The 24101-nt window shown below is 42.2% G+C and overlaps 1 protein-coding gene across 2 annotated transcripts in view; it reads right to left on the reverse strand.

Annotated features, from left to right (window-relative positions):
* SCFD2 (sec1 family domain containing 2) overlaps nt 1-24101 on the reverse strand; it is a 151870-nt gene that overhangs the window by 12262 nt on the left and 115507 nt on the right. For both annotated transcript variants that reach the window (XM_082238152.1, XM_082238153.1), the window contains exons 6-7: nt 14770-14915; nt 10541-10675 (exon numbers count right to left, since the gene is read on the reverse strand). In XM_082238152.1, coding sequence (XP_082094278.1) covers nt 10541-10675; nt 14770-14915 — 281 coding nt within the window. The remainder of the gene's footprint in view (nt 1-10540; nt 10676-14769; nt 14916-24101) is intronic.

The following is a 24101-nucleotide window of genomic DNA, read 5'->3' on the forward strand; positions in this document are numbered from 1 at the left end:
GTTCATTCAGAAATATGTCCTATTTAGTTTACTGGGACTTGTCAGTTTTTAGGTGTGCTGAACCCAAACACCTAGGTCTTGGTTTCCTGTACAGTGGTACCTTGGGTTAAGTACTTAATTTGTTCTGGAGGTCCGTTCTTAACCTGAAACTGTTCTTAAGCTGAAGCACCACTTTAGCTAATGGGACCTCCTGCTGCTGCCGCGCCGCCGGAGGACAATTTCTGTTCCCATTCTAAAGCAAAGTTCTTAACCCGAGGTACTATTTCTGGGTTAGCGGAGTCTGTAACCTGAAGCGTATGTAACCTGAAGCGTCTATAACCCGAGGTACCACTGTATTAACATGTTATCAGCTTGCCCTAGCAAACACCCAATATACATTTATGTGGGACCAAGCCCCATTGAACTCAGTGAAGCTTACTTCTTGGTAGGCGAGCCCAGGATTGTGTTCCAAACCTCAATGTTAACATGTTTGTGGAGTTAGAAAAGGACTTTAAGGTTACTTAATGCATACTGAAAGAAGTTATGAAATTTAACTGAGCTGCGTGTGCTTTCGTGATTGTGCTAACAAAGAAAATGCCTCAACAAATACTTTCCTTAAGTAAAAAATAAGCAAGCATCCAAACACATGGTGCATATATAAAATAGTATCCCTTTTCAAAGGTCTGAAAGTTAAACCACGAATTCCAGATATGCATATTAAAATGCAGACTGCTTAGGCATGCAAGTTTTCAATTAAAACTGTTATGAAAGAGGTTTTGGAACATTTCAATCCCCCCCCCCCGCTGTTCGTGGTTTTCTTTTCCTTTCTTCATTGGAACTGGACAATATCTGAATGCAAGTTAAACTGTGTGTGGACCTGGGGTACAATTGTGATTTTTGATGAGATAAAATACAATTACATAAGGCTTTTTGTTTTGAAGTGATCAGTGCCATGTGGCTAAATGCAGCAGGATTCCACGGTGAAACACCAAAAGGAGGATTTCTGATGGCAAGTATTTCTAACCTTATTATAATAGTTGAGGCTTCAAGGGAATCTAATGAGATTGGCTACTCTGAGGAGTTTCCATATCCTCTTGTTGTTTGTGTGCATCATGCCAGTTTCTTTGCTGGAATGCATTATATATTAAATGTTGCTCCTCGTCCCGTAAGGACAGTACATTGAGCTCCTCCTGCTTCTTGAGGTACAACTTCAAAGGGTTATTGTGTGAGGGGGTAAACGTGTGTGTGTTGGGGGGAAATGACTATATATGCTGCCTCAAGCTCTTAGGAGGAAGTCCAAATTAAAATGTAGTAAATAAAACCTGTTAAGTGGTATGAGTTCTTAAAATGTCTGCCTTTGAGTGCTGGATGTTAAAATGAGGGCACCAGATTAAGTACAGTGTATGTGCCATTATGTGGGACGCGGGTGGCGTTGTGGGTTAAACCACAGAGCCTAGGACTTGCCGATCATAAGGTCGGTGGTTCAAATCCCTGCGACGGGGTGAGCTCCCGTTGCTCGGTCCCTGCTCCTGCCAACCTAGAAGTTCGAAAGCACGTCAAAGTGCAAGTAGATAAATAGGTATTGCTCCGGCGGGAAGGTAAACGGCGTTTCCGTGCACTGCTCTGGTTCGCCAGAAGCGACTTAGTCATGCTGGCCACATGACCTGGAAGCTGTACGCCGGCTCCCTCGGCCAGTAATGCGAGATGAGCACCACAACCCCAGAGTCGGTCACAACTGGACCTAATGGTCAGGGGTCCCTTTACTTTTATGTGCCATTAAGAAAGTCTTGCTAGAGCAGACCAAATACTACCAGTCCAAAATCCTATTTCTAGCATTGGCCCTACAGATACCACTGGGAACTAATTTCCATCCTCTGTTGTTTGTCAACAACATTGGTTACTCAGAATTTTCTGCCTCTAAACACAAAGGTTCCATTCAGCACTTGTGGCTACGAGCTGCTAATAAACCAGGGATGCAGAACCTCCAGCTTTCTTGACTCCCAACTCCCATCGGCCCCAACTAAACAGGGGTTGAGCAATCTTTCAAGGGCCACATACCAGCAGCAAGCATGGCCAGAGGCAAAGGTGGGTGTAGCAATAAATATAAATTTTGTCGTTGTACAGCTGGCTAGTTTCTACACAAACTCACGCAACTCTCTCTTCTCCTCCATCCAAGTAAGCAAGAGGCATTATTAGTGTTCAAGGACACAGTCCAGTTAGAGAAAAACAGTCAGAGCGGGTACAGGGTACAGCTGGTGAGGGATATGGCTTGGGGAGAGAGTCCCAAGAGCCAGGCAGACAGGCTGCAAGAGTTGTATTTTGTCCCTGGGCCTGAGGAATACCATGCCAGTGCTAAACTGTGGTAAATCTAAAATGGAAGCTTCTGGTATTCTCCTTATGCCAGTGCTGGAGATAAGAGGAGAGTTGCACATAAGCACAGAAGGAGGCTAGGCTCATTGTCATAATACCAAATCACAGTCCAAACACAGCATATTGACATGCATATTAATGGCACACCAGCCCTTTCTCATATTAAATATGGCAATCCTCATAAGAGTTCTTTCCTACAGTTCTATGATTCTGAGGAGCCATTAAGTAATCAATAGTAAATAACTCTTGTTTCCAAGACAGCCCACAAAAACGCTTTCCCCTGTTGTTTTCCCACGTGGTAACAGAAAACCCTGCGACAGCAAAGATATTACAGCATATCATGTACTAAGGCTCCCCTCAACCAAGCAAGTTTGTCAGGTTCAACCGAAAAGTGACATTTCTTGCCCAGGTTTTGATATACAGTGGTGCCTCGCAAGACGAAAATAATTCGTTCCGTGAGTCTTTTCGTCTTGCAATGTTTTTCGTCTTGCGAAGCACGGTCCATCGCAACTGCGCCTCTTCAAGCGGCTTTAAGAAAAAAGCGCAAGACATTTTCGTCTTGTGAAGCAAGCCCATAGGGAAATTCATCTAGCAAAGCAACGCAAAACCGAAAAACCCTTTCGTCTAGCGAGTTTTTCGTCTTGCGAGGCATTCGTCTTGCGGGGCACCACTGTACAGCAGCAACTGCTGAGTGATTCTAGCTATGTTTTAGTTTCTCCTTTATCTTTCCCCCAAAGATGGCTGGCATAGATAGCCATTGTGGCTCCAAGAAAGACTTTCCCTCTCCTTTCCCCCTGGAGAAGCCCCTGTGAGGTGGCACATTTAGAGCTCTAATTTCGGAAGAAGCAAAAAACAAGAAGCAAAGAGGCATGGGCACACCTCTTTGATTCTACAAGAGCGCAAAAACTTGTCTACACTAGCAGTTGCATGCTTATATTGTCAGGGCCGTGCTGAAGCAGATTTAACAAACTACTTGTGCCAAACACGTCTGGGAATCGTTTATGAAGTGAACCTCTGGTGGCAGACATTCAAAATGGCAGAGGCAAGAGAGGAAAGAGGGAGTCCAAGATATTATGCTGCCTAAGGACAGGATTCCGCCCCACCCATTCCACACACAGAAGCCAACCAGACTTGCAGCTGATTCCTGCTTTAATGCTGGCAACAGGACAGCCACGTCTGAGGGCAGCAGGCCAGCTAAAAGGCCACATGGCATGTACAGCTGATCAGAATACCAGGAGGAAAGGCCAGAGAAGCTGCCAGTCATTGCTGTCCCTCAACCCCTCCCTCCCACTGCCAGCACTTACCATCTCAGGTAGCTGTTTCACTCTGCCTACAGTTGTCAGGCTCAGGAAATCAGCCCCCCCCCCAGCAGTAGATAAGCAGAACAAAGGAAAAGAAGTCTTCTTACCAGTTAGAAACTTTACTGATCACAGCGAGAGAGCAAAGAATCCATTTCCTAGAAAGGACGGTGCTCCCAATTAAGGGCACCACCCACTTCCTCCCTAGTCACCCATGTCACTACTGCGTCTTGTACCCTGAGCTCGTGACCACTGTGCTTTCTGTGCTGCCCCCTTATCAGCTCTTCTTGACCTTGGGTTGAGTGGATGAATGCTTTCCAGAGACAGTGAATCTGTTAACCCTCTCTCTCCCAGTTCTTCTCCTCCTAGCTGTTCCCCATCCAGTATGTCCCAGCTTCTGCCTTCTGAACTATGTCCCACTGTTTGGGACCACTGTTCCAAATCTATACTGTCTTCCTGTGCTCCTGGGAAGATTCAGGATCCGGATCAGGAGCAGGGGGAGGGGGAGGCTCCCACCATTCCCCCTCAGCACAGTCCTTGACAACTTGCAGGAGATGGTTTATAAGTTACCAAATCCAGGGAATTATACATCAAATACATTCATTGTACTGGGTCTCCCTTACACAGCTTAAAGACAACTGTGATTAGGAACAAGAAGTTCCAACAAAAGAAGAGTGGCAGATGAAGATGATAGACTTTGCGGGATTGGTGAAGCTGACTGGGAAAATCCGAAACCAGCATGATCGAGCATTCCAAAAAGACTGGAGCAAATTTAACCAATATTTGAAGGACCGTTGTAAGCAATTAACAACACTGGCAGGACAGTAAGAAGACTTGTAATGTTAACCGTACTTACCTTTTTATATTTACCCAAAATTGAGACGTATCAAATGAGTGAAACGTAAATTGGAAAATGTATAAATGCTATGATATGGAGGTTAACTCTGAAAACCATGAGGTGGGAGGGAGGGGAGTCAATAAGCTCTTAAGAGCCAAAGAAGTAAAGTGAACAATGATGATGTGATTAAATATTATATAACGGAAAATTAATAAAAAAGTACTAAAAAATAAAGAGAACTGTGATTAAATGCCATACAAATTGTTAAAATAATAATAATAAATTAAATAAAAAGGTGCACAGAAGACAATTCATTGGCCAGTGCATTCTGGATATGCAGGGGAGGCTCTGAGTCTCTATTTTCAGAGAGATCCCAAAGCTGACCATTGGCTCAATCCAACCTTTGGCAGCCTGCTGCTCTCCAAATATTTTGAACTATAACTCCCATCTGTCCCAGGAAGCACTTGGTGGGCAAAGGCTGCCTTAATCTCTTTTTGTGGTGTCTCAGTTTGCCTGGCTCAAAGTCAGCTGCCTTGTTTGTGGAGCAAAGCAGAGGCGAATTTAGGGGAGCGCAACCGGTTCAGCCTTACTGGGCGCAGAGCCTTGGGGGCGCCGTAACTATGATTTAGAATGGTGGAGAGGCACCAGAGGTGGAGGGGCACCAGATTTTGGCATCACACAGGGCACCGCTGGAATTTGATACCCCAAGATCCAGCACCGAGCATAGTTATGAAGTATGAACAGCAACTGCGAAAAAGGCTTAATCTATACTTAAGGCTCACCAGGACAAGAAAGGAAGGGACCTGTGTTACAGAATCCATTTTTAGATATGTCTTGGGGAGCCAGGGAACGGGGGAGCACTTCCACCTAGAAAACTAGACGAACAAAAAAAATATATATGTAGCAGAGCAATTTCATGGAGTTTCTATTAGTGGTCAAGAGCATGATTTGTGGGCAATCTCTCAGGGATGCTTTCTAGGTAATATTTCCTGCCCCAAGACAGGTTTGTTGGTGTCCCCTTTAAAAATATAGATTTCTTCCAGCTTAGGTAACGTCTATGGCTGTGGGTCTGTATTGCAGGATTTCCTAATTGCATTTGTGTGGTTTTGGTTTGCAGTGTTGATACTGTATTTGCCTTTCTTCATTGATTCCTTCCCCTCTCTCCTATCTTTTATTGCTAGTCCCTCTCTCCCTGCCTCCCAGCCTGTAGCTGGCAAAGTGAATACTGGGCTGTCCCTTGAGAGACATTTGAGGAGCTGCTTGCCTGCCTGTCACCTTCCTGAACAGATCTTGTTAATGACTCCCACAAGCTGTGCAACTTCATTAATCATTTTGGGGTGTGTGTGCGCGTGATTAAGTGAGGAGGGAGAGAGGATTCATACCCAGCGGAAAAGAAGGCCATTACATCGTACTTAGAATCATAGAGTTGGAATAGATCACAAGGGCCATCGAGTCCAACCCCCTGCCAAGCAGGAAACACCATCAGAGCACTCCTGACATATGGTTGTCAAGCCTCTGCTTAAAGACCTCCAAAGTAGGAGACTCCACCACACTCCTTGGCAGCAAATTCCACTGTCGAACAGCTCTTACTGTCAGGAAGTTCTTCCTAATGTTTAGGTGGAATCTTCTTTCTTGTAGTTTGGATCCATTGCTCCGTTTCCGCTTCTCTGGAGCAGCAGAAAACAACCTTTCTCCCTCCTCTATATGACATCCTTTTATATATTTGAACATGGCTATCATATCACCCCTTAACCTCCTCTTCTCCAGGCTAAACATGCCCAGCTCTCTTAGCCGTTCCTCATAAGGCATCGTTTCCAGGCCTTTGACCATTTTGGTTGCCCTCCTCTGGACACGTTCGAGTTTGTCAGTGTCCTTCTTGAACTGTGGTGCCCAGAACTGGACACAGTACTCCAGGTGAGGTCTGACCAGAGCAGAATACAGTGGCACTATTACTTCCCTTGATCTAGATGCTATACTCCTATTGATGCAGTCCAGAATTGCATTGGCTTTTTTAGCTGCCGCGTCACACTGTTGGCTCATGTCAAGTTTGTGGTCAACCAAGACTCCTAGATCCTTTTCACATGTACTGCTCTCAAGCCAGGTGTCACCCATCTTGTATTTGTACCTCTCATTTTTTTTTTTGCCCAAGTGCAATACTTTACATTTCTCCCTGTTAAAATTCATCTTGTTTGTTTTGGCCCAGTTCTCTAGTCTGTCAAGGTCGTTTTGAAGTGTGATCCTGTCCTCTGGGGTGTTAGCCACCCCTCCCAGTTTGGTGTCATCTGCAAATTTGATCAGGATGCCCTTGAGTCCATCATCCAAGTCGTTGATAAAGATGTTGAATAAGACCGGGCCCAAAACAGAACCCTGTGGCACCCCACTAGTCACTCTTCTCCAGGATGAAGAGGAACCATTGATGAGAACCCTTTGGGTTCGGTCAGTCAGCCAGTTACAAATCCACTGAGTGGTAGCATAGTCAAGACCGCATTTTACCAGCTTCTTTACAAGAATATCATGGGGCACCTTGTCAAATGCCTTGCTGAAATCAAGGTAGGCTACATCCACTGCGTTCCCTTCATCTACCAGGATTGTAATTCTGTCAAAAAACGAGATCAGGTTAGTCTGACATGACTTATTTTTCAGAAATCCATGCTGACTATTGGTATCACAGCATTCCTTTCTAGGTGCTCACAGACTGTTTGCTTAATGATCTGCTCCAGAATCTTCCCTGCTATTGATGTCAGACTGACTGGGCGATAATTATTTGGGTCCTCTCTTTCCCCCCTTTTGAAAATAGGGACAACATTTGTCCTCCTCCAGTCTGCCGGGACTTCGCCTGTTCTCCAGGAATTCTCAAATATGACTGCCAGTGGTTCTGAGATCACATCTGCCAGTTCTTTTAATACTCTTGGATGCAGTTCATCTGGCCCTGGAGACTTGAATACATCTAAACTAGCCAAGTATTCTTGTACTATCTCCATAGTTATTCTGGGCTGTGTTTCCTCTGCTGAATCATTTGCTCCAAATTCTTCAGGTCGGGAATTGTATTCTTTATCGGAGAAGACTGAGGCAAAGAAGGCATTGAGGAGTTCAGCCCTTTCTGTGTCCCCTGTTTGCATTTCACCATCTTCTTCTCTGAGTGACCCCACTCTAGCAAGCCTGAGTTCATTCTGTGCTTTAGCTTTTCTGACTTTGTGTCTACATGTGCTGGCTATTTGTTTGAATTCCTATTTGGTGGTTTCCCCCCCTTTCCCATTTTTTTGTACACATCCTTTTTTAATCTTAACTCAGTTAAAAGTTCTTTAGATAGCCACCCTGGCTTCTTTAGGCACCTTCCATGTTTTCGTCTCATTGGTATTGCTTGAAGTTGTGCTTTTACTATCTCCCTCTTAACAAACTCCCAGCCATCATGAACTCCCTTTCCTTTTAGTATTACTGTCCATGGGATCTCACCCAGCACTTCCCTAAGTTTTATGAAGTCGGCTTTCTTAAAGTCAAGAAATTGAGTCCTAGTATGCTTGGCTGCTCCTTTCTGCTGTATAGTAAAGTTCAGAAGAGCATGATCACTCATGCCTAATGATCCTTCCACTTCTACCCCACTAACCAGGTCATCAACATTGGTTAGGACCAGATATAAAATGACTGTTCCTCTTGTTGCTTCTCCCACTTTCTGGACAATGAAGTTGTCTGCAAGGCCAGTGAGGAATCTGTTTGACCTTATGCTCTTGGCTGAGTTTGACATCCAACAAATATCCGGGTAACTGAAGTCCCCCATTACTACTATCTCCCCTCCTTTTGCATGCTTGGCCATCTGTTCCAGGAAGGCATCATCTATGTCCTCCGTTTGGCTTGGGGATCTATAGTAACAGGGGAAGTGGACACGGACAGTGCAGTTGAAGGCCTGGAAGGATTCCAGGACAAAATTGGCACAAATGTTCTTATCTCATGACTGGTGGTGAAAAAGCTAGTTTCCTCCCAAAGGTCAGTCAACATTCTGTAGCTAATCGGCACACGCAGACTTAGTTGGGCTGCTTTGTATTCCCCAAGTTTGCCTACTTAGGGACTTTCTCCATGTAACAGGTGGGGAGTATACAGTGGTACCCCTCGGGTTACAGACACTTCAGGTTACAGATGCTTCAGGTTATAGACTCCGTTAACCCAAAAATAGTACCTTTGTAAAGAACTTTGCTTCAGGATGAGAATAGAAATTGTGCTCTGGCGGTGTGGTGGCAGTGGGAGGCCCCATTAGCTAAAGTAGTACCTCAGGTTAAGAACAATTTCAGGTTAAGAACGAATTAAGTTCTTAACCCGAGGTACCACTGTATCCTGGTTCAAAGGGGGATGCTTCTTGGATACCTCAGGAAGAAGATGATGATTGCAAGGTGATGAAAAAGAAATGATTCATAATTTGCTGAAACATGAAGATTTGTTCCTGGCATGTATAATTCATAAGCACTTCATAATTCTTCTTCTTTCTTTCAAAGGAAAGCTATTTTGAGAAATGCCATTTTAACACAGTCACTGTTGTTTCCAATTTACTGCATAACTCACTGCTTCCAATGCTTGTTCTTAAGAGCTTTAACCTTTTTTAAAATAATAATAATAATTGAGTACTGCCTCATATATTCATCTGGAGAGATGTTTAAAAATATACTGCAGAAACTAAGGTTTCCCCTGCCCCATCAGTCCTCAATGATTCTGCCCCCATCTCTTTCTTTCTTCCTGACTGAAGTTAAGCTCTAGGGCCTGTGAAGCAGGCAAATCCTTTGATTGCAACAGTATTCTCTTTAGACCTAGTTAATTTCAGCACCGGCAGACAAATGAGTGAATGGACAAATTGTTTTTGGAAGCATCGTATGATGTTGAAGGCTGCAGCTATTAATTATGGACTGATAATAAATGGTTTGCATTTGCATTTGATGTGGAAACCAGCAGTTTCACTGCAAAATCAGTGAATGCAAAATCTGTTTATGTGGAATTGTAGGAATGAGTTAATCACTTATGGAGAAAAATACACTAATTCTAGAAATCAGTTGTGAACTAAACTCAAGCCCATCCTAGCAGGTGAAAAAGAGTTGAAGAATTGAAACCACAATTAGCAGAGGCGGAGGGAATAGTCAGTACTTCTCTGTGGGCCTCAAGAAACCATCTTTGGATGCAGACTTCAAGAAACCATATTTGAAGAGACTTCATCAGGCAAGGCCTTCTTCCATCTGCCTTGTCCCACCCTCCAGTCCTTGCTTCTCAATTTGTATTGTATTATTTTATGCTCTGTGGCTTGCAATTGTTTTATTGATTGTAGTTTAGAAATTATTTATTGTAATTAAGAGTGGATGTCTGTTTAATTTTTATATGCTGATATTAGAATAGTATAGAATAGTATATTATTCTATGCTATTCTAATGATTGTTGAATGTTATTTTATTTGATGTAGTTGCTTATTTTAAAGTTATGTTTTATTATCACATTTTTGTATTGCATTAGATTGTTATAAGGTGTACATTCATTGTTTATTCAGCTTGTAAACCGCCTTGGGTATTGTAAGATAGAAAGACAGTATACAAATTAAAAGTGATGATGATGATGATACAAAGTGTTCAAAGTGGCCGACAAATATAAAATCGAACATAAAAACAATGGCAGAAGAACCACTAAAAACATTATAAACAAAAACCAGCAGTGACAAACAATAAAGAGCCGTACTCGCCATCAGCACTTTTAGTAGCAACAGAATCAAACGTATGCTTAAAAAGGAGTTTTCCATTCCCGATGGGAAACAATTAAAGAGAAAGAAAACCTAACCTTTGGGGGCAGTGAGTTCCAGAGCTACCACCTATATATCAAATATAAACTTTAAAACTACAAAATGCATGTTCCGTATTCTACTGCAAGTCAAATGCCAAAGCCAGGTGTAGCCAATGACTTGTGCATATTAGGCAGAAAACGATGAGATAACAACGTCACAGATAAAATGAAGAAGCTTCCTCTTACCAAAAACAGCTACACATTTAACTTTGTTAAGATGTACACGTGGGCAACTGCATAGCAACCTTACCTTCATAAACATACTAAACCCAGTTTTCAGAAGGTCTGTGAGCCCAGAAGACATGTGCTCAATATCAACAGAGTCAGGTCGATCCGGATTATATATCTCTTCCACCACTTGCTTCAGCAATGGTTTATAAGAGGCCTGGAAAATATTAAACATTGAACGTAAGTGTATATATACAAGTGATTTCACAATGCACAACCCACTTGTGAAATTTACTGTGTTGGGATATGTTCATGGTCACTGTGGTAACTGCTAAAAAAAAGGGAGGAAAATGGAGTGGAAGCTGCCTAAAACTTGCTCACTGGAGCAGATACTGTCTTGCTTGCATCAATTTGTTGTCTGGAGACAGAGACAGGGCACACACACAGTTATCTTTCATACTGCTTTTGCGACACCAGACAAACCAATTCTGCTTTATTTCGCTACTAATGTTGGGAAAACATTTTCAGCCTCTGCCTAGTTGATGGCTCAAACTGGACTATCGAGCCTCTGCATTGATTCCCATTGGTTGGCTCCACAAAGATACAAGCACTCAGCTTCTTGGAAAATAAAAATTCAACAATGTGAACTTTAACAAAATTTGAAGATGAGGGGAGGAAAATGTACAAAATCCCAGGGAGTTCTTGCCTCTGCCTGGTATATTTGCTTTTGCCAACAAAACAAAACAAAACACCTCGTCACGAGAAATAACATTGGTTCACTAGGTCCTAGCTTTGTGCAATTTTGGAGCTGCTTTTTTGTAGTGATATGATCGGGGATCGAAGTCTCCCAACAGTAATGATTACCATTACCCTCTCTCAACACACACTGGCTGGGATGGGCGGCAGCGGTGTTCCGATGGCTAACTAATCATGCATTAAACACAAGCATGTGAAAAGGATGCATAGTTGAATTCTCTCACCTACTGCTGCTGGGCACACAGAGCTCCTAAATGCAAGAGCAGGTCCAGACTGTGTAGGACAGCAGTTCTCAACCTGTGGGTCCCCAGATGTTGTTGGACTACAACTCCCATCATCCCTGAGCTTTGGCCTTGCTAGGTAGGAGTGATGGGAGTTGTAGTTCAACAACATCTGGGGACCCAGAGGTTGAGAAAGGCTGGTGTAGGAGCTCTAAGCGCATATCACATGAGGGACCTTTCCCCACATGCAGCCAGCCAGGTAATGGTCTCCACATCCAATGGTGGTGGTGTGGCTCTGCTCTCTCTCCGTCGCTGTATTGGGGGTGTATGTTTGAACATCCTTGCCATTTGCCCCTTCCAGGAGGAAGAATGCTCTCAGCACTAAGTGAAAGGATGCAGCATAGACATCATGGGTAAACACAGCGACATCTGGATTGCCCTCTTATTTAGCACTGAAAGGGACAGTACAGTGGTACCTCGGGTTACAGACGCTTCAGGTTACATATGCTTCAGGTTACAGACTCCGCTAACCCAGAAATAGTACCTCAGGTTAAGAACTTTGCTTCAGGATGAGAACAGAAACCGTGCACCGGCGGCGTGGCAGCAGCAGGAGGTCCCATTAGCTAAAGTGGTACCTCAGGTTAAGAACAGTTTCAGGTTAAGAACGGACCTCCAGAACGAATTAAGTACTTAACCCGAGGTACCACTGTCTCCAGCTAGAAGGGAAGCCTGAGAAGGTGCTGCCTTTTGTCTGAACAAAATTGCTCCCAGGCTTCCCACCTAGCTCTCCAGTTTCTTCTCCCCCATCATGAAATGAGAGATCCTATGTTCCAGAGGGTGAATTGCAGCAAAGGATAGGCTATCTAGACTAATGAAGAGTCAGGGTTTATCTGGCTTTTCAAAATGATTTTTAAATGTTACAATCTTCTTTTGCTGTATATACTAAACACATTACTGAGAGTGTATCACTTCAGCATTTTGAAAATTGATTTGGAAGGTTGTATTCGAAACATTGCAAGCACATCATTTGGAAAACCAGGATCAAAACTGAAGTTTTGGTATAGAGCTGGTGGGAGACAGCATATTGTCTATCTGAACATGTGTTTTGCTGGTTCTTCAGGTCCCTGGATCCAACCGTAATGCAAATAAAATAAAGTAGGCACTTCAAACCAGAGGAATGCTTTTAGTGAAAGCTTACTGTATACAGTTTATAAAGTTTTCTACATTTATACAATTACTGCAGATCTAAAGCAGTAACCACCAACTCATATAATTTCAGTAGCCAGTATTACAATCTACAAAACTGAATTAATGTGTTCCATTTATGGCAGCCAATGTTTCCTTACTGAGCTATTCCAAGAATGTCAATCTCTAGTTTTCTTAGAAAACACATGTAGGAGTCATGCTGCAGAAATGATAAACAGAAGTGCCACTTACCTTAGACAGAAAAAAGAAAAACAAATGAGAAACTAACTACTTAAACTGAACAACCTGGGAAAGAAAAGATTTTCTAAAACATTATAGCCATTAAAGACACATTTTTGTGTCCAGCAGTTTGCAATGTCAAATACAGATCTTTTTCTTCAATGCAGTCACTAAGAAAATGTAGATGTGCCACTCAAAGCTTCCTCCAACACACATTTACATTTTAACTGAGCCAAGAAAGATGCAGCAGACATTAGCTGTGTGTTATATGACTGGCTGGGACTCAAAAACATAAAAAACGGCTTGTTGAACACACAAAATTATTCCTTTGGGAAAGAGAAACAAATTCATTCAAAATGATATGCTTAAAAGGGAAAGGATGTCAAAACAGGAAATATGTGATTTTTTAAATATATATATAAAAAAATCACTTAAGCTTTGATTCAAAGCACACTTATTGGAAATAAGTTCCACTGAAATAAGCAGAACGTCTCTGTATTTAGGTTGGATCCAGATTTGGTTAATTATACTTTAGTCATGGCTAATATAAGTCCCATTGAATTCAATGGGTCTATTCCAAGTAAGACTAATGAAATCTGGATTCAACCCATTGTAGTTACTGATTATCCATGGGGGGGGGGGGCGGCAGCTGGACCCACTCTGGCCAAGGACCTGGGGATGGGTGATAGCATGATAGCCAGTATGGTTTCACTCCCTCTATGATCTTGGCTGTGTGGAAGGTAAGGTATAACCATTAAACATCCCTGTCTATGCAACCGGATGAGGAAAAATGTTCTTTCTTATTGGGGCGGGGGCAGGAATCCTCTCTTGCACTCTTCGTACTTCTAGTTTAAGACTACAGCAGCTAAAAAGAATCAATCAGTGCTTAACAATGGTACATGAGGGACATGATGCTATCTGAAATTAAGGGCTGAGAAATAGGAACACGGTGACAAATTGTCTAGAAAACATCAACAAAGGTGCTACCAAAAAGCACAGAGCAAAAGCTTCAGTAACTGGTTGTTCCAAACTCTGATAACTTACATAATATATTGGGGGGGGGGGGTTAACTGTTTCATGCACAGAAAATGTATCAATAAAAAGATGCTATAGTTTGTTTTCTATTCTTTTTAAGCTGGATACATTTAGTGGTTACTGCTAAATGGATGACTATTCTATAGAGTAGAGTAGAGTAGAGTAGAGTAGAGTAGAGGACCCCTGGATGGTTAAGTCCAGTCAAAGGCAACTATGGGGTTGTAATGATCATCTCACCACAGTGGTACCTATTCATCTACTTGCACTGGTGTGCTTTCAAACTGCTGGGTTGGCAGGAGCTGGGACACAGCAATGGGAGCTCACCCTGCTGCGGGGATTCAAACCACTGACCTTCTGATCGGCAAGCCCAGGGGCCCAGTGGTTTAAACCACAGTGCCACCCGTGTCCCTTTCTATTTTATAGAGCAGGTGGCCTTCATGGGTACATGTAAGCTCCCTGCAACTGGTGAGGCTAGCACAGAAACAACATTAGATGGATGGCAATGTTATAGCTGCTGTGGTTCAGTAGATATCCTTTCAATTAAGCAATGACTATTAAGAACATTGGAAGGGAAAGACAATTCTACAAACCCACTTGTAGATTAGTAGAATACATTCTGCATTAAACAACCACAAAATCAGTCACATTTTGCTACAGGTAGTTTTGCCAATGCTCCAAACCAGGGCTTCTTAAACTTGGGTCTCCAGCTGTTTTTGGGTTATAACTCCCATAACCCCTAGCCAGCAGAACCAGTGGTCAGGGATGATGGGATATGTAGTTCAAAAACAGCTGGAGACCCAAGTTTGGGAAACACTGCTATAAAGTAACACAGAGTAACACATGGATTTTTTTAAAAAAAGACACAGCAACTTGCCTGTTGAATTTGGCTTCCTGGAACATGTACGGAATTAAACTGCTTCATGTAAGCCCGAGCTCTTGCAACATCTCTGAGAGTCATAAATATCTCATTCACTGCAGCTGTGGCCTTTTGAAATGTCAGATCAAGTGGAGACTCACAACCTGGAACAACATAGAAAAAATATTTGCTAGGTGAGGCCATTTTTTTTTAACCAACACAAATGAAAGTAGTGGGGGAAAGGAAGAGGAATGGGGGGGGGTGTTTCTCTAATTTAAGAGCAGGGATGGTCAACGTATGCATTCTTGAGGGGGTTCTGCATTCTCCAGATGGTAGTTTAACAAATCCCCCCAGATTTAAGAAGACAAGCAACAGTTTGAACCTTGCATATGGCAACATTGGAGAAGTCTTGTTAAGCTCTCAACTATGATGCTGAAAATAGAAATATCAGTTTCTCCACCTAGAAAGTTTTAAAAGAACCATACCACCTTAGCATCCCAATGTTGCCACTTGGTTATGCTACCAAAAATAAAATAAGGTATCAAAAGAAGAGAGAAGAAGAGTTTGGATTTAATATCCCGCTTTATCGCTACCCGAAGGAGTCTCAAAGCGGCTAACATTCTCCTTTCCCTTCCTCCTCCACAACAAACACTCTGTGAAGTGAGTGGGGCTGAGAGACTTCAGAGAAGTGTGACAAGTCCAAGGTCACCCAGCAGCTGCATGTGGAAGAGTGGGGAATCAAACCTGGTTCACCAGATTATGAGTCTACCGCTCTTAACCACTACACCACACTGGCTGTCATAAAAACAAACAAACAAACAAACAAACAAACAGTCTAACTTTCAACAAATGCCCATTTAAGTCTCTTTTGTTCCTGTTTGTCTACATATATAACACACAGGTTTGACACAAAGCATTCCAGAGGTTTTCCTTCTAATAATGTATTACAATGTATTTTGCTTGCTTCCTTAAAACTGTTTGCAGAGGATGTCCATGGACAATGAGATGAAATCAATGATAGGCGATATCTATCTGCCTTCCACTGATCTTGCTAACATTTCAGTACAAATATGAAACAGCTGTGAAATTCATGCTCACAAGGAAGCTTCATAAAATATTCCCCCTTTGTTTCTACGCTATGGTTACTCTGTCTAAAATTAAATTTTAATCTTTGCATAGCAACATAGCAGAGTGGTTTTGTATTCTCAGTGAACTGACTTGAAGCTCATTTCACTTAAGAGACAGTTTTGAAAAGGCAACACAGTTTCCAGGATTACAAATGGTTGTTACAACAACTCTGAGGTTATTCTCTGCTAACAATAAACATGTTGTAGCAAGTTTATAGATTCAATTGCATCAGGGAGTAGGACTATCGGACTTAAACAAAACTGTAGCATCACTGTGTTTGGGGGCTGTTGGCAAATATTTCTAAAATATTAGAAATTGCATCTCTAATATTTTAAAACCACCACCATCAATTATACCTGCTACCCACTGTTCAATCACATGGTCCCGGGGTGGGTTACATCTTCAAATGATAATATAATACAATAAAACACCCCCACTCCCAAAATATCCTGGTTGTTTGATAGTAACGACAACTGCAGTAATAATAATAAACGTGGTTGATTTGTTCTAAGCCGGGATGAAAAGGGTCCCAGTAACACTATGGCTGATACAATTGCCATGAATGTGTTTGCTGTTATTAAAAGATAAAGCTTTAAAAATGACTCACACTTTCTCTACAGATATGAAAGGTTAGGTTATTTAAGTTTCTTGAACTCGTGTAACAAAAAACACTGAAGTAATTTACAAAGAGAATAAAATAAAATAATAACAATACGTACTGTACTTTGTGCACCAAATAACCCAACTTCAGGTTAGAAGACTATTGTTTTTAATGTGCAGCTGACAATAATGCGCAATGTGTTCCTGCACAGTGTGTTCCTGGATTGAAAACTTGCATGGACATACACGTAAATATAACTCAGATGTTGTAAAATCCAGTCCTGTTGGTTATGGACACCCTTCTTAACTTGGATCAAAAGAAAATGATAAGCAGCAGCAACTTAGAAGGAGGCTGGTTTTGAAATTATTTATAGTCTGAAGTCTTCCCTACACATATTCTTATATGGTTAAAAAACGCAATTGAAGAAGGTTGCATAAAATCAAAGAGGTGACCATAGATGTAGCGGGAAGGTAAACAGAATTTCCGTGCGCTCCAGCTTCTGTCACAGTGTTACATTGCGCCAGAAGCAGTTTAGTCATGCTGGCCACATGACCTGGAAAGTTGTCTGCGGACAAACGCCGGCTCCCTCAGCCTGAAAAGCGAGATGAGCGCTTTGACTGGACTTCACTGTCCAGGGGTCCTTTACCTTTACCTACCACGAACCCCATGCAATTTAGTTCTAAACCAACTGTGATGTTCATGAGTGCAACAATATCGGTAATCGTGATGTTGTAGCTTATGTTGACCTTTCCCTTAAATGAACTGAACAAATAGAATTCCATGAAGTTAGTAATGGCTTTCAATATAACGCACAAAAATACTATTTTAATAAACTTCTTGCATTTCCATCCAGCTTAAAAAATAAAAATCAAACCTCAGGAATAATTTCAAATTTAATTCTACTTCTAATATTGGATTTGAATTAATAAAAAGTGAGCCTTTAACAAGAAAAAAAGCCAAGGCAAAAGTTAATATTAGAAAATCTCGCAATTTTTTTTGACAGGATTAACATTTTCCTCAAACCACGGGTGGCAGCATGATTTGAAGTACACATTGCACTCAGAATGACATTCAATAGAACATCTTTAGCAGAGGGGTTTATTGAGATTTACGTAGTTTATGAATCATATAAACCATTCGTCTGATAATAATTCAAACAGCTTTGCAAACCTCTCTATCTTGATTTTTCAAAAAATTTAATCAGGGCTCTGTAGGTTTTCTGGGTTGAGGAGAGTAAATATAATACATACAATAGTCTATCTATCTGAAACTGAGCCAGACTATTTATCCAGCAAGGTAGTGCAAACTCAATTATGTTACCTGGTTATTTACAAAATTAATCATTTTGCTTTATGGCAGCGATTCCGAATCACAAAAAGAAAGATGGAAAAAGAGAGAAGCACATGGGCAAAAAAGGGAACACAAGATGACACAGAGTTGCATAAAACTGACATAGGTTAATTTAAATGTACAAATGTGAATCTAAAATATTTACTATAATTTAAACCAGAAATATGGTATACTTAGCCAAGGCTTCCCACTTGGCCAATGAGACAATGTTCCTGAAGACACACCCACCTGCCTGACACCTGATGTCACATGTGACACCAGGTGTGGGGCAGGTAGTTCCTTGGCTGAAGAAAGAAGCATAGAATTCCCCTGCTCATAAGTAGTGAATTTGATCCTGTTCGGTTTGGGCTTGTCGCCAGTGAGTCAGCATGGGGAGTTCAATCTTGCATGGCAGTATGTCCCCCCCCCACTACCTGGGCCATTTTTGACAGGTTGGTGGGACAACCTACCTATCAGTTACATGACAAGTGATAGGCAGGTGGTGGTCTCACCCACTTGTCAACGTGGGCTCACCAGTATGGGGAAGATTTGGGCCCTACTGAAAAGAATGATTCCCCCACTCCAACTTCAAAACAAATACAATTCTTCTTTCCATAGTGGGAAGACTTGACTAGGTGACGGCCTGCTCAGTCTGCTTTCCACATGTTAACTATTGATAGTTAACATCAAGGTCCTTGCTTCTTATAGTTTTTTTATCTTGGACTAGACCACCCCTGAAATAGGACTTCTTTGACCAGAGAGCTCTCCTGTCTCCCCCCCCACCCCAATCTGTGAACTGCGAATCTCTATTAAGCAGACAGAGGAGCCAGCGAAAATGTTTTTGACTGATGAGCATTAAGAATGCAACTCAAAACATGTTTAATAGGCAGTAAGCCTTGCCAAACACAGAATATAGGATTCTGCTGCTGTGAATCATAAAGTGGTGGAGTTGGACTCTTAAGTGTCAATAATAATAATAATAATAATAATAATAATAATAATAATAATAATAATTTATACCCCACTCATCTGGCTGGGTTTCCCCATGGAGCCCCATGGTTTGGCAAGATTTCCATGTTATAAACCCTCTTCCTTAAGTTTTATATCCGACCTTTCCCATCTTTCATTCAGAAAAGATTAGGCCCATTGCATTCACGATATGAACCGAGCTACAAGACTTCTTTGAAAATAACCAATTAATTTATTGCCTTGCTCTGTCACTTTCCAAAACCTTATCATATAGCATACATGGCTCAGTTGGTAGAGTATGAGACAACAACAACAACAACAATTATTTATTATTTCTATCCCACCCGTCTGGCTGCGTTTCCTCAGCCACTCTGGGCAGCTTTCAACAGAACATTAAAAACAGAATAAAACTTGAAACATTAAAAACTTCCCTAAACAGGGCTGCCTTCATAGGTTGGACTCAGTGACCCTTGTGGTCCCTTCCAACTTGACAATTCTATGATTCTATTATTACAAAGCCTAAAAAGATTGGGCAGATTTTGCTCTGAAACCTCCATATCCAAGGTTTGATAGAAGTAAGGTAAAGGTAAAGGGACCCCTGACTGTTAGGTCCAGTCTTGGCCGACCCTGGGGTTGCGGTGCTCATCTCGCTTTATTGGCCGAGGGAGCCGGCGTACAGCTTCCGGGTCATGTGGCCAGCATGACTAAGCCGCTTCTGGCAAACCAGAGCAGCACACGGAAATGCCGTTTACCTTCCCGCTGGAGTGATACCTATTTATCTACTTGCACTTTGACGTGCTTTCGAACTGCTAGGTTGGCAGGAGCAGGGACTGAGCAACGGGAGCTCACCCCGTTGCGGGGATTCAAACCGCCAACCTTCTGATTGGCAAGTCCTAGGCTCTGTGGTTTAACACAGTACTGGATATTAATATCCTCTCTGCATAGCCTTCCTCCTTTACTTGTGTGAAGGATTTTTCTGTGTTGTATTTGTTTGAATGTGAGCTCTCCCTAACCCCACAATTCATTCCTACTTGTGAAAGCAGGGTTAGGGTGATCTTCCAGACAGAGGAACACTGTCACACATCACTGCTAGAAAAACTTAAAAGAGCCAGCAACTTCCCTCCATCTTTCTAGCCCATCATCTCCTGCCCCCTCCCCCCGATCATACTATCCAAGGCTTTGCACTGCCATCTTGAGAGGAGGAGGAAATATTAAAATAGCATTATGTGGGGGGAAATGTTGCCATTTGCAGCGCCAACTTGTTTCTAACACTCAACACATTTTCATTAGCAGGCTGTAAAACTTTCAGGCTGCCCAGGACTTTAGCAATCCACAGAACCATTTATCAGAATAGAAAAGAGCACTTGACAAAAGTCTCCCAGCAGCAGACTACAGCTAGCCTGAACCAAACTTTGAAAACAAATCCAGAACACTTCTGGTCTTTTCCTAAGAACCTCGCGCTAGAGTTTATGAGAACATTTATAGAGACTATGATTTTCTCAAGCTATTTTTGCTTTAGACAGTTAAGTTGAAAAAAGTTGTTTTGCAAGAAATCATAGGCTCGCTTTCACTAAACACTGTAGTCCTTTCCAGCATTGGAATCTGTGTCCATGAGGGTGTGGACTGAATGATACATCCCCTCCACCCTGATCTTCCTGCACTGAAGGGTGATTGCACAGCAAGTCTACTTGACTGAATGTACTTACAACTCTCCCCACAACCGCCCTGAGATCTCCAGGTATAGGGTGGTATATAAATAACAACAACAACTGGGAACCCTCAAAGCGCAAGGTTTCCAACTGGGTAGAGAATTGGTAAATGTGTTAAGCCAAACTCACAGATTTTCTTACTCAATGCAGGAGTTACCTCACTCCATGGATACAGATTCTGAACACCTGAGGAGGAATTGTTTTACAGTGGTACCTCAGGTTAAGAACTTAATTTGTTCCGGAGGTCCGTTCTTAACCTGAAACTGTTCTTAACCTGAGGTACCACTTTAGCTAACGGGGCATCCCGCTGCCGCCGTGCGATTTCTGTTCTCATCCTGAAGCAAAGTTCTTAACCCGAGGTACTATTTCTGGGTTAGCGGAGTCTGTAACCTGAAGCATCTGTACTGAGGTACCACTGTACTTCAGAATCATTACACTAAAAACTACAGTGTTCCTTGTTTACTGCCTGGTTTGACACAGCTCTAGTAAGTTTTATCCTGAGCATACTTTCAAGGTAACTTACGTTGCTACCAGAGGTAGGATTTGAGCATCAACTTGTTACGGTTAGTCACATGACAGTACTGAGCTCATGGTGCCTCCCCTTGTTTTCATACTACCATGGATTCAAGTGAGTGGCAAAATTCTAAGTGTGTGCAGGGGAGAATCAGACATGCAACTGGAGGTATCCTCCTGCTGCCATTTGTATGGCTGAACCAGAGCTCTGCTGTCATTGGCTATGTGAGTGTTCAGCTATGTGAACTGTTCAGCTATTCTCTTCTGCATGTGGGCAGAACTTTGCAGACTAGAATGCTCAGTAAGAGGGGGATAAAGTCCCTTCCAACTACCTTTTGTCAAAACTCAGAAGCAAGAGGAAAAGAAATGTCAGCACCACGTAAGCAACTTGTTCTCTCAAACAGACACCAGGTCAAAAACTCTCTCTGGCTTTTGAATGAGCAACAGCTTGCCACTTTGAGTCATATAGTGCCTACGTATTCTTTCTCGACTAAAGCTGTTTTGCAGTTGTCTGCAGAAGGTGTGGGCAACATATCGCAAGGGGTTGACATGTGCTCCTGGTAGTATTTCTGTAACCCACAAGGACTTCAGGAAATCCAAGAGTCTAACTTTTAGCCCCGCTAAAAAAGTAATGCTCAAGAACTTGTGTATCTACAAAGCTCTGGAAATTCTACTAAAAGAAAAGGAACAAAAATGCAAAGCATAAAGAAGTCCGAGAGTAGAAATTGCCTGCCCTAACTGCTCTAGAAGTTTGATTAGCATATGCTACGCTAATGAAAACGCTGAGCAAATTAATTACAGGCAGCATAGGCCAATGAAATATATGCGGAGTCGAGAGTGGATTTTATGCTCTTTATTCAGCTCACAGTGGTGAGGAGGAATGGCAGTTCCCCCAGAATGTCTGCTTTATATACATCATTTACACAATGGGCCTCACGTGATTGGCTAATTCCGGGATTCTCCTGTAGGCCAATCAGGTTGCGGATTCACTTCCACCTGGAGCTGGATTGGGTGGCTCCTGTGGACCAATCAGACTGCTGCAATCTGGGTCCTATTGTTCTAGGAGCAAACAGACTGCTGCATTGTGAATCCTATTGTTCTAGGACCAATCAGACTGCTGCATTGTGAATCCTATTGTTCTAGGACCAATCAGACTGCTGCATTTTGGATCCTATTCAACTCAGTACATAACAGCCAAGCAGCTACAACACTTCAGATCTGCTACTGGTCTCATGTTGCGCTTACAGTGCAATCCTACACAGGTCTGTGCAAAACTAAGCCCAACTGAGTCCAATGGGGCTAACTCTGAGGCAAGTGTACCCAGTTCTGGATTGCAGTTCTGACAGTCTTCTGTGGCATATGTTTTTTGATCCAATTACAGTCGTACCTTGGTTGTCGATATCCAAAAACGTTCAACAACCAAGGCATGGCTTCTGATTGGCTGCAGGAGGTTCCTGCGCACAATTGGAAGCCGCATCAGCTGCGTCAGACATTTGGCTTCCAAAGAATGTTCGCAAACTGGAACGCTCACTTCTGGGTTTGCGGCATTCGGGAGCCAAAACATTCAACTCCCAAGGTGTTCGGCTTCCAAGGTATGACTGTATAACACACATTAGGGGGGGAATAACATGTTAATGGGAACCTTGATTATGCTGCTCAGCTACAGAACCCTGCCAAAGAAGGATGTGAGGAACAAAGGAGAATGGGCACTGCTCAAAGGTAGAATAAGAGAAGTTATTTACTCCACTGTATTAATATTAAAATTATATCTCAGGTTAGTATATTACGATCCCACAGTGTATGTTCCTCCAAATTGGCTTAACTTTATATTATTGCCTGGTTCACATGTCTGAGTCACGTTGATTCAGACCTTCTCTTTCAGTTTTGGTTTTATTTTATGTCTGCTCTTTATCCAAACAGGACTGTAAGCAAATTGGGTAGCAATGTCTTAGGTGCCTCAATAAAATTTATATCATTGTATTGTATTGTATTGTATTGTATTGTATTGTATTGTATTATTATTATTATTATTATATGATATTATATTATAGGACATATAAGGGCACCTGTACCACGTGGTCCTTGTTCTGACCCAGAAAGGTAATACTTACTTTGTTAGGCTATATAAGAAAATTCAACATTACTGCGTATCTCCCATTTACTTGGTTCCTGCGGTTGCTACATTTAGACATGCCACAAACCCACCACTGCCATGGAAAATTAAGTATGCGTATAAACAATGAAACAGCAATAGCTCCACTGCTAAGCAATCTTATCCACATGTTCCAATTAAGGTGAAACAATCAAAAGCAACTCTGAAGAGGCTGCCAGAGAAACACTGGAACTATTTCTAGGAAACGTTGACTCCAAGAAAGACACCAAATTTGGTGCGAGGTTGTTTCAGAGTTCACTGGAAATTAATGAACTAGTTCTCTTAATGTTTGGCCACGGTTTAGAATTTTAGCTAGGACCTGTTGTGATTGAACTAAAATGAGAAGAGAATTGGAAGTTAAGCAGCTCAAGCTCTTGTAATGTTGCCTATTTCTAAAGGCTGTGATCTAACTCAACTCTTTCCTTCTTAAGAACGTGAGACAAGCCTGTTGGATCAGACCAATGGTCCATCTAGTCCAGCCTCCTGTTCTCTCAGTGGCCAACCAGATCACAGAATCATAGAACAGTTGGAAGGGATCCTGAGGATCATCAAGTCTAACACCTGCAACGCAGGAATATGCAGCTGCCTCAAATGGAGATCGAAACTGCAACCTTGCTGTTATCAGCACCTGATATAGCCAACTCCTCCATGAATTTCTCTAATCTTCTTTTTAAAGGCCACCCAAGTTGGTGGGCCTCACTGCCTCCTGTGGGAGCAAGTTCTGGGAAATTATCTATTGAAGGTGAACGTTCCTGATCCATTTGCGCTTAAATTTCGCAAGGGTCTAGAAGAAAGAACCAGACTGTAGCTGCAAGAATGAGGTGAATATCTGTCATGTTTCTATAATAACATGGGATAATGCAATGGTCAATTTGTAAGGAGCTGCTGGGACTCAAAGTCTGCCTGGAAGCCACAAACCCTGGCCTATGAGTGTCAGTCGAAGTTTACC

This window comes from Podarcis vaucheri, assembly GCF_965113315.1.
Source record: "Podarcis vaucheri genome assembly, chromosome: 9".
In the NCBI taxonomy this organism is placed as follows: domain Eukaryota; kingdom Metazoa; phylum Chordata; class Lepidosauria; order Squamata; family Lacertidae; genus Podarcis; species Podarcis vaucheri.